Source organism: Tachypleus tridentatus, chromosome 2 (genome assembly GCF_004210375.1).
Source record: "Tachypleus tridentatus isolate NWPU-2018 chromosome 2, ASM421037v1, whole genome shotgun sequence".
Taxonomy (NCBI): domain Eukaryota; kingdom Metazoa; phylum Arthropoda; class Merostomata; order Xiphosura; family Limulidae; genus Tachypleus; species Tachypleus tridentatus.
In genome coordinates, this window is record NC_134826.1 from 126,243,317 (window position 1) to 126,255,648 (window position 12,332).

At 35.4% G+C, this 12,332-nt stretch overlaps 1 protein-coding gene across 1 annotated transcript in view; it reads left to right on the forward strand.

Annotated features, from left to right (window-relative positions):
* The first annotated feature begins 220 nt into the window (after nt 1-220).
* The window catches only part of LOC143245041 (uncharacterized), a 78,316-nt gene continuing 66,204 nt past the window's right edge, over nt 221-12,332 (forward strand). Inside the window, exons 1-2 of the mRNA XM_076490827.1 lie at nt 221-502; nt 6,925-7,003. Of these exons, the coding sequence (XP_076346942.1) occupies nt 430-502; nt 6,925-7,003 (152 nt within the window). The 5' untranslated portion in view covers nt 221-429. The remainder of the gene's footprint in view (nt 503-6,924; nt 7,004-12,332) is intronic.

Genomic DNA, 12,332 nt, shown 5'->3' on the forward strand with positions numbered 1-12,332 from the left:
GAAGATAGAGCGTATGCTTATTATTGATAAAAAACGTTGAAATGTAAACTTATGATTAAAATAGGTTTTACTAGCTTTGTTTAAGAAAATTTAAAATATAAGCTAAAAGATAGTGCATCAAAATCGCTGGGACAACTAGAAAAATTTAAAGGTGCGGAAGGATACAAGATAGTCTCAGCTCTACGGAATAATGCCGAAATGCCGTGATGAAATGAGCAGTCAGAACAGTTTAGAAGTCAGTGGAAAGAGGTTGGGAGGAGAGCAACTGTAGTAAAAACCTTTTTAGACGAAGTATTATTTGGATAAAGTTTATTTTACGTACGTGTGCAGTTTTGTGATCCTATTACAACAATCTCAGTGCGTGTTCAAGATGGCTCTATAAACGACTAACTTGCGTATCAGTGAGAGTATTTTTTTTTTTTTACAACAATGCTACATCTACCGAATGTTTATGTTCAGGTTACTTTCTTAGTGATCGCGCTCGTCCCAAGTTTTATCCGAGGTAGGTGTGTTCTGAAAACGTAAAATACAACTGTCGTGTGGCCAGATAATCTTATGGCAACCCTTATTCCTAGCTTTTAAACACAGTATTTTATAACTTGGTAAATATTTGATATATTTCTAATCCTAACACTTGGACAACAGCAATTCTGATAGTTTTGTTTAAGTTTTAACTAACGTTTTGTTACTTCAGAAAGTATCTGAAGTTACAGCTTTAACTTTTAGTACATTTTACTCTAATACAAGGAGAAATTGAGCGAAACTGTGTATAAACAAAAGTTTTTTTTTCTTTTGTTTCGTATTACATCTATTATCTGGTCATCTTAAGGTAATGTAATTCATATTGTTATAGATTATTGAATTTTCTCTAAACGCATCGTTTTTTACACTATACTTTTAGTTCTAGGCAAACATTCAAAACAGTTATTGTTCCAACAGTTATACACGTGTTAAATAAATTTTAACAATACATTTTATGTTTAAAATAAGATGCGTTTCCTCTTGTTTCGTCCCCCCTTCAGTGGCACAGCTAGATATCTACGGGCTCACACCGCTAAAAACAGGATTTCAATACCCCCGTGGTTGGCAGAGCAAAGATAGCCCATTGTGTAGCTTTGTGCTTAATTCCAAACAATCAATCACTCAATCAACCTGTTATCAAAATAAATATCAATATTGGTGTATCGAAATTAGTAAGATTTGTTTTTCCTCGATGGAAACGATTCAGAAGGTGGAATACAACGATGGTGTTGTCTGTCCGTCTTTGGACCTCTAATTTACATAGTTCTAAAAACGAAAATTTGATAAAACTTCATAGATCAATTCTCTTAAAAACAGAAAAGAACTGTGTTAATTTCGTGATCAAAGGTCAAGGTAATTTCCAAAACATAAAAATATAGTTTCTATGTAAACTAAAACACGTATCACAGAATACAATATTGTTCAACACACACGAATGTGATGGTTGTGATAACCACTAATTCTATCGACGAATATTGTTAACAAGGCAACTGGCTTCCGTTTCTCAAGCTTCACTCGAACCTGTGACACGGACTCACGGATGCACGTTCCGCCAGCCTTGTGAGTCAAGCTCTCACGGTCAGCTCAACGCCATAGTTGGCGACTTTTATCACAAGACAACACTTATGAGGGCGAAACATGACTATACTTCCTTTCGCCTGTTTCTGTTTGTTGTATTTTAGTTGTTGTACTTATTTATTGTGTGCATGTACGTTCTTTGATTTTACTACTGTTTTCCTCTCAATACATTTTCCTTGCTTTCAGATTGTACGCTCAGTACCTGTGATTATGAGCCCAGGTCCAGTTATTGCCACAAATTATTTTCACACACACACACCAAACTTAATCCCGGTAATTTAATGTATTATTTAGAATTACGAACAACGTTTTATTTCGTGTTTCTTTTTTTTTCTCTTCGGAAGGTTATAAAAGTGAGTTGGTATTTGATAACTTATATTTTTTGAAAGACATTTAATTGATATTAAACCTTATGCTTCAAAACGAAATGCATACTCTCAATAACAAAGCAAGTTACCTACATAGATTTTGTTTAGGAAGTTCGTGCTAAGCTCGTCACCCTACGTTTGATCTGATAAGACAAGAGGGAAGGCAGCTAACCAAGAGCACCTACCATCAGTTCTCAGGTTACTTTAATCGAATAATAGAAATATACCACCATCTTATAAAGCACACACAGCTTCAAAGTGGAGAGCGCGTTTGCTGTCAACATTTCAAGGACCATGAATCCAAAAATTTATAGTCTGGCAGGCTGTTCACTAGTTACGGTGATCAGAACTGGAAATTATGTTGGTAACTGTATAAACAGAAGCACTAGGATTACTTTAAAAAAATTCTAATTGCTATATTAGATTTATAGCAGTGCAAAGGGAAAGGTGTGTTACGCAGTGAGAACGAGAAATAACATGTCTTTTCTGTTTCGTACGTCTCTTATTATAAATAAAATAGATTTCATCCCGGCATATACATGTATATCAGTGTGCAACTTTCCAGCTTAGTTCCAAAGAAAACTTACACAGGAGAAGATCAGCAAACAAACCAAAAACAGGTGATACAGAAGTGGAGGGAAAACAGGATTAGATCTTTGTACGGAATTTCCAACCACATGTGGAAATAACATATGATGTGTTTTCTCAGGAAAACTTATTTTCATTGAGTTATTGCCTACATATGTAATTACGAATGTGTATTAGTTTGGTTAATTGAGACCAATCAGTTGCATTTCCTTTTGTCTTACATGTGCATGTTCTCCGAATTTCCTGTGCCAATGATCATTATCGTCACATGGTTGCAGGAAGTAGTTTTTAGGAATGTCACGAGGTGTCATCATCGTCCTCGTGACTCAGAAGACAGACAGAAATAAGATTTGGGGAGGTGGATAAAGATCCATAGAAATTACATTGTTTGCTAGAATCGGATGTTTAATGTGTAGGAACAATGTCGTGTTCGCAAGTAGAAACACAAACTTGTATTATTTTTATTTTTTACTTGAACGATAGGGCAGTTATGAAACACGCGCTATTACTACCATGCTAGTTACATTCATAAGTAATATATAACAGCGGTTAAAACTGGAGTCAGAAATGTACAGCCATACCTTTGATGGTTTATTTACAAATACTAGGATGAGAGAGATACATGGAAATCTGGTGAAGTTTCACAATCACAGGAAAGAAGCAAAAAGTGACAAAACAACAATAAACCTGTTCAGATTATTTTAGGTTGACCAAATTCACTTATTGTTTCAGATATTGACCACATCTCAATTGTGTTCAATAATTACAGGTCTTAAGTTACGTATTTATTTTTAGGCTTTCTGCGTTTGAGAAAATATTTTCCTGCACAAAACACAACTTTACTGCCAACATCAAACCTGATAAAGACACCCCTAAGTGGTACAGTCTGCAGACTAACAACACTAGAAACCAAGTTTCGATACCTGTGGCGGGCAGAGCACATGTAGCCCATTACGTAACTTTCCGCTTAACTTCAAACAAACAAACCTAATGAAGATTAGTATTAATAGGTCGAAATGTTATCACCAGGTTGTTCTAAGTGTTTTCTTGTTTGTTTTTAATTTCACGTAAAGCTACACGAGGGCTGTCTGCGCTAGCCGTCACTAATTTAGCAGTATAAGACTAGAGGGAAGGCAGCTAGTCATCACCACCTACGCCAACTCTTGGACTACTCTTTTACCAATTAATAGTGGGATTGACCGCACATTATAACTCCCATACGGTTGAAATGTGGGAAGTGTTAAAACTCGTTAACGCTTAACTAAACAGACTCTTTAGGAACAAATAAAACAATAGAATGACTTTTATGATCTCTGTGCTATTCTACAATATTTCATCAACGTAATACATACTTGAGGAGTAGACGAATGTTTAGAAAATTCCTTTATTTATCATGAAATAGAAGTAGATATGAATTACTTCGTTGAAATTTTGGTTTGCAAATGACCCGTATAAAATTGATAATAATTGCAATTCACTTCTTTAATCTGATTCACACCACAACTGTTGTTGTTCTTGGTGGTATATATATATATATGTATATATTCTTAATCACCCATCGTTAATTTTTCTCTACTTTTATAGTCGCATCTTATAGCTCGAGAGAGGGCGCATTACTTCAGTGGCCCGCCAGTCTATGGCTGGAATGATTTTGGTTTGTTTTGAATTTCGCGCAAAGCTACACGAGGACTATTTACGCTAGCCGTTCCTAATTTAACAGTGTAAGACTAGAGGGAAGGCATCTAGTCATCACCACCCATCGCTAACTCTTGGGCTACTCTTCTTACCAGCGAATAGCGGGATTAATTGTTACAATATAATGCCCCCACGGCGGATAGGGCGAGCATGTTTGGTGTGACAGGGATTCGAACCCGTGATCCTCGGATTATGAGTCGAGTAACTTAATCACCTGGCCACGCCGGGCCCTGCTGGAATGAAACGTATATATATATAGACATACACACACATAAAGATACGTACATATATCGTCTAGACCACTGTTGTATTCAGGCAGGCCTGTTGATCCTTGGTATTGGGAGTGTAATGTTGTGTGGTTGATACATTTAACTTGTATAAAAAAACAGGAAATGTCAGGTGACGCTTGATTTTTCGAAATGGGACGAGTCATAAAAGCCAAAGTGCATTTGTCCAGACAGAATAATTCGATTATTATCTATTCCTTATGAATTTATCGACAGGGATACAAGAGGGCCGTGAGGATGGGGTGCCGTGAAATCTTATAAATGTAGTGTGTGTTTTTTATAACAAACCTAAAGAAAAAGGGGTCATGTGGGATCGCCAAACCTAGAGCAAAGTGCATAAGATTTATCATGAAAATAAAAATATTGATTCAAATTTAAGCTTAAATCGTTTTTTAATTAAGCTATTTCCTGTTATATCCCCTAGTTGTTAAAAACCAATAACACGTTTAACCAACCGAGGCTCTACAGTGAGAAATCAACAAATATTTTTAAAGTTTTGTTTTTGTTCTTTGTGCATTTCATTTTATATTAGTTCCGGCATGGCCAGGCGGGTTAAGGCACTCAACTCGTAATCTGAGGGTCGCAGGCTAGAATCCCGGTCACATCAAACATGCTCGCCTTTCAGCCGTGGGGGCGTTATAATGTTACAGTCAATCCCACTATCCTTTGGTAAAAGAGTAGCCCAAGAGTTGGCGGTGGGTGGTGATGAGTAGCTGCCTTCCCTCTAGTCTTACACTGCAAAATTAGGGACGGCTAGTGCAGGTATCCCTCGTATAGCTTTGCGCGAAATTAAACAAACAAACAAAATAAAAATAATCATTTTATATTTTCAGTTCATGGACTAGCCACAATATTAATTATACCTTTGTGGCTTAAGAACATGACATAAAAGACATTGTTAGCACCTAGTCGTACCAAAATGCATTAGTTTATATATATATCAGAAGGTATCAATCTAACTGATTTTTACTGCCATTTATGCTATGAATATGTAACTAATTTGTTTCATGAATTATCGTAATTTTAATTGGCTCACAGAGGAATTTACGGACATTTGATTCCCTGAACTGCACTTTCCTGTCTCCTTATTGGTCAAGCTTGGGTTCGTAAAATTTATTTCAGTTATGTGAGATTAGAGTATAATATTATGGTGTGGGGGTGGTAGTATTTGCTCCGTAACTTTTGACGGGCTATGTACCAGTTGTATTCTTTTCTTTCGCTTATGGTTTCATAGAATTATAAGTGGAAAGTGGTTGGCATTTATTGAAACGTTTTATTTACTTTCTGGTTTTAATTTAAGCTCATTGTTTACACGTGTGTTCATGTTACGTTCATACTGATTAAAAAATATTTAAACCAGTCCATATTTCATCTCACATTATACAGCTGCCTATGTGTCGGGTGTGTGTGTTTCATTTTCTATCAAGTGTCCATGTTCTTATGTACAATGATATACGCATGTGCGTATATGTATGTTTCTTTCTTCTTTTTTTTAATTTCGCGCAAACCTACTCAAGGGCTAACTGCGCTAGCCGCCCCTAATTTAGCAGTGTAAGACTAGAGAAAAGGCAGATAGTCATCACCACTCACCGCCAACTCTTGGGCTACTCTTTTACCAACGAATAGTGGGGTTGACCGTCACATTATAATGCTCCCATGGCTGAAAGGGCGAGCATGTTTGGTGCCACGAGGATGAGAACCCGCGACCTTCAAATTACGAGTCAAACGCCTCAACCAACCTGGCCATGCCGGGCACATGTGTTTCATTTTATATCAAATTTCCATGTCATTATGTACAATGATATACGCATGTGCGTATGTGTGTTTATAGACTGTATACACAGAATGTTTGAAAGGGGGGAGGATTTTAATTAATGAGGTGAAAGCCAAACTTTATTGTGCGAAACGCTCTCAGCATGCAAGCCATGCTAATGCGACCGTGTCAAGCCAAAACATGTGCTAATGCTTCACGAGAATAATGTAGTCTATGTAATTAAAAAAAACATCTTAAATACCATGAACAGCTGAGATATAATCATATAATCATAAGTTTTTACATAATAAAATTTAGTATGTGTTACCAGGGGAAAAAAATAACAATGCAAAAACATCAAAATAATAATCTTGCTTCTTTTTGTTATAACATTATAAAGTTCTCAACTGTTAATATTAAATAGTACTACGTTAGAGATAAATAATTTTGGAAAACAAAAATAAATAAAAATTAATGTTAGTAGCATGCGAAACGAAAAACATGCATGTATTTGTCTTCAATTAATAAGAATACTATTTCAGTAACTAAAATTAAATCTGACATTATGAGAAATCTCCAGTTTTTAATCCTTTACTAAACTTGTCCATTTGAATTGTTTGTTTATCTGTTTCAGTGATGGTTTCCTGCTCTCCAAGTCCGTGTAAAAACGAAGCTTCTTACGTGGTCAACCTGCGCGGAGAATCGCACTGCAAGTGAGTTTCGTTTTCTTTTAATTACAATTTTCCGAATGTAAAAAGAGATTTGAACATTTTTAATTGTTCACACAGAAATGCAATGCACTGGTGTGAAACGTAATGGCCCTAACTTTGTTTCTATTTGTTAGTGTCAACAAATAATGATATTTAAATCATTTTTATGTTTAAAGGCAAGTTATCACAACGGATATGCTATATGATGTGCATGACGTAAGTTAGATTGTTTGTAATGTGATAAACCAACGGGTGAAAAAACATTATACGTTGGCTTCGTTTTTTTAAACTCCTCAAATATATAAAAGTGTCAAGGAAGACTTTCTGAAGTGTCATTTTCCATTATAAACAACAGCTGGATCAACAACGATCACGTTGAATGTGGACTACGTGACTTCTGTTTAAAACTATGATATCGTGCGCTTTAAAGCTGGAGCTGATTATAAGCTAGCAATAATCAATAACAGTTTATTCAGTGGTCAGTTATTGATGACCTACAACAGTTTCCTTAGTGATCAACTAGTGATAACTTATAACAGTTGCCTTAGTGACCACTAGTAATAATCAATCCATAAAGGTTGTTCTAATGAAAATCATTGAAAAGTTGGCCGACTAAAGTGAAGATGTAATGACTGTGTAATAAATAGCAAAACCGCAGAAATTGTCTAGTTTATTTTTGCCTTCGTTCGGCATTATAATTTAGTGTTAAATGGCAAACTGGTTAAAACTAAAATAAAAATTTCTTTGGTAATTCAAGGATATACTCTCACAAAGTTGCCTGATCTTCGCAGGAGGGAGTGGTTTGTGGGTTTAATAAGTGGTATGAAAAATACAGTTATTTGTTGAAGTTGGTGTCGAAGTTTGAATTACACAAAACGTTTTATCTTCTAAAGAGAAAAAGTAAAGGTTGTCTGTTCGCCAAGATAGTTCACTCATTCATAATGAAGTGGGGCCTGCCATGGCCTAGCGCGTTAAGGCGTGTGCTTCGTAATCTGAGGGTCGCGGGTTCGCGCCCGAGTCGCGCCAAACATGCTCGCCCTCCCAGCCGTGGGGCGTTATAATGTGACGGTCAATCCCACTTTCCGTTGGTGAAAGAGTGGCCCAAGAGTTGGCGGTGGGTGGTGATGACTAGCTGCCTTCCCTCTAGTCTTGCACTGCTAAATTAGGGACGGCTAGCACAGATAGCCCTCGAGTAGCTTTGTGCGAAATTCCAAAACAAACAAACAAACATAATGAAGTGAAATAATAGTTCAACGGACAGCATTTAACAGCTAAGTGAAAGTAATTGACCTAATAAATGCTTAAGACACGGTCTGACAAGTCTCGTCTTCTTCTGGGCAGAAATTCGGTTCACCAAGTCATTGTAATTTGAATAATAATAGGACAATAAAGCTCAAATTACAATTGTTACTACGTCAATGAATTTAAGCATTTTCGTTTAACCTATTTATTTATTTGTTAGTTTATTTCGCGCAAAGCTACACGAGGGCTATTTGCGTAGGTGTCTCTAATTTAGCAGCGTAAGACTACAGTGTGGCCCGTAAGTCCGTACCCATCCATATATCTTATGTATCCAGTGTATCTCCGTGCCGTCCCTCATTCTCGCTGCATAATATTATGCACAATACGCTCTTTAAGTGTAAATGGGCTTACATCGGCCATATTTCACTGAAAAAAAGAAACAATTTTATAATACATGCGTAATTGAATATAACATAATAACATATGGATGGGTAGGGACTTACGGGTTATCCTGTAGAGGGAAGGCAGCTAGCTGGTCCATCGAGTTGTGGGATTGACCGTCACATAATAACGCTCCACCCCCACAGCTGAAAGGACAAGCATGTTTGGTGTGACGGAGATTCAGGAATAACATTTACCTAAAACTGAAGTAATCGTATTATGTGCCCCCCAGCTAGTACAGCGGTATGTCTCCGGATTTACAACGCTAAAATCAGGGGTTCCATTCCCTTTGGTGGGCTGAGCAGATAGCCCCATGTGGCTTTGCAAAAAGAAAAACAAACAAACAAACAATCGTATTATGTAAATTATAAGTATTGTTAAGACTCGCAGCTCACTTAAGTTTATCAATTTTGTATGATAAGACGAATAATAATTGATTTATGGTGATATCCAAAACAAATCATAAACCAGCAGATGGAACTGATTTGTGAGACATACCTTTCTTTATATATACGCACAACCTCAACGAGTTTCTTCGTGGAGTCTTCAGTGAGTTCAGTGATTTTGTTTCAAATTTACGTCAATGATGATTGTGTAACAGAATTATTTCTTTTGTCAGCATAAATTTTTATAATTCATTCATTTCATATTGCAATCACTCACCGAACTGACTAGTAGTACATGTATTTACGTACGCTTCACCCGAATAAACACTTCCTGAAATGAACTGTTTGTATCTTTAAAATCAAAGTATTTTCTGTACATGTGTATGTTAATGTTCGAAATAGCACGTTTTTCTACAATCTTAGTAGAATGATGTAAGAAAGATGCATATGTTTTTGCATATCTGCATCTTTTGCTCTTTATAGAAGTTTTTACATATTATATACTACTATTAGTAGTTGGACATGAACCTTTTATACGCCAGAATTATATATAGAAGAAGTGAAAAAAAATATAAAACAACGTCCGCCAAAGACATACGGTTCTGGTACTGATTATTTTTATACCCAACCTGCATTATTTTAAAGTTCAGTTTTCTCACTTTAAATATTTGTATCTTCACTCTTTATTGCACATATCATGGCAGATGGAATATTTTGGAACACGATTATATTTTGGTTACAGATAAGAGATGTCGGTTGCTCTTGTCTTCACTCAGATTTATAGGCACAGATGGCACTCTTGTCATTGACAGGCAACTGTTGCCATAGGGCACCGAATCTGTTTTATTATTTACCAAACGTTTAAGAGAGTTTTTGTAAACTGCTCTACTAAACGTTCCAATTGATTTTTTAACACTTACAGAAGCCTTTTACGGATGGAATTTAAAAGTGCTTCAACACACTGTCCCCTCTTAAAATCATGGTAGACCAGTTATTGTTACCTAGAGGCATGTTCCACTGGGATCTTGGTTTTGAATACGTGATGTTAAATACGGGAGAGAAAGAATGGATAGTGGCTGTTTTGTAAGCAGATTAAACGCCGACTAAACCTATTGTGATATCACTTAGGGTTAAGACAAAACTGCCCTTGGTATTTGTAGATAGGTATGTCAATACCCATTTAAATATACGGGTTACTCCCGTGATGAGTTTTAAGTGAGTTATATGAAAGTCAAGCATTTGGTAAAAAAAAAAAAAAAAGAGAGAGATTGGCAACCCTTTGTCGCCCCGATATAACATGTATCATTATATGTATTAATATACATACAAACATGCAGTAGTAACTTAGGCAATAGGTCTATACATAAGTAAAACTGTTGGCAACGTCACATGTATTAATTTACGATCTTCACCACATCTGTTTTCTTTGTTGTTGTTTTGTATAGTTATTCTCACTTTTAAGCCATTTATTAAACATATATTATAAATTTTAACGAATTTCTTTCTGATATTTTAAGGCACTTACAGAGAATAATGTGGTCTTCAAGTGACTTTAGTTATCTGATTATAACCGGAGTTTATTTTACACTGAATGTCTACTTCCGGAATTTTAAGATCATTAATGAATTTAAGAAGACAAATTTTCAAAGTAAATATACTTACTTTACTATCGAACCAAATATTTGATCAAGACATATTTAGAACGTCTTAAAAGCCAATCGAATTGTGGCATTAAACCAATAATAAATAAGTGTTTGTTTATAAACAAACAGAAAACAACGCGAGGGAAGAGAACCAAGAATTACTATTCAGTAACCATAGTAGATAATTTAATAACCAGATTTTTTCACTGTTTAACTTTTATGTCACGTAAAGTGTAGAATTTAATTCAAAGTAAAAGCTTTGTTCTAATTAAACGTTGATGCGTTTTATGCATTTAGTAGTTTTTTCATGAATAATAAATAAATAAACATCCGAGGTAAATGTTAGATTAATCAGGCCTGCATTAAAGTTTATACTGTAAACACATGTTCTGGGAAGTGGATGTCAGTAACAAAAGTTTGATACCCGATGACTGAATAGTTTATATCATTTATATGAAATTAAAATGTTATTACAGTTGTCCACCCCTTTCCCGGACTTCCATAGTATTTCCATATGCTTTATTTATTTTCCTTTAAATTGTTAGTGTTTGAAGATAGACTAAAAGTTAATTTAAACTGCCTTTACGTATCGTTAAGTAACATTATCGAATTGTCTTAAATATATTTAAGTTATTTAATTATCTTAAGTCATGTTATGTGACTAGTTTGCTTTTATATTGATGCTGTTATATGTAAAATTATTTAGAACAGTTGTTCTTGAAAGGAAAACAGCACCTGGATATATCTCAACTTACCTTTGAACCTTCTCGTGCATTTCAGCCATTGGTTGAGTGTATACTATTACTTTAAAACCGAAAAAACATTTCCTTTAGCTTCCAATAGATGAAACTTGTTGTAATGGTTTCTGTTGTTGGGCGAGTGCTTTTAGATTATTCCTCAAAAATAAAGAAGCAAAGTCTAGCTCATTTAATGATAAATAAAGTTTGTTGTTGTTGTTCATCTTAAGGAGTTGTACAAGTTCTACAAGTTTCACGTGACTATAGTAAGCCTATCTTTGTGAATAAGTGGCATTTCAATAAGAAAACTACTTGCTAATTGTCTCGCAAGTATGGTATTTCTTGTATCTCTAGCACTTCGTTGAAACCCAAAATTGAAATTTACAAATCTGAATAGCAGACAGACTGACTAACAAAATCACTAATTAATCATCGGTGTAATCTATTTAGCGATATTATATCGCTCAAGTGTTTTCATACACTTTCATGAAAGTTCCAGAGGTTATGTGTTCACGTCTACCAGACACCTTCCCCACACTTTTTATTTACGAATCTTCGGTTATTAAAACTATTAAGCTAATTTTGCAAAAACAACAAAAGAAAACAGCAACTACAAAAACATTAAATGAAAGGCTTATGATAGCTTCACCAGTAAATTTATAAGATTGACATATTTGGAATGGTAGTGTCAGGCGATGGGCAGACCCCCACTGTGCCATATGTAAATGCTTTAGGACCAATCTTCTACTATGTAATAGGCGAGTCAATGAAATCATATGTGATCACACGTTTTGTACCGGGTATATTATTGCAGACAACTTGTTTATCCCAACTATGACTGATCTCCTCGAGGCCCAGAATGGCCAAGTTGTTACAGGCTCGT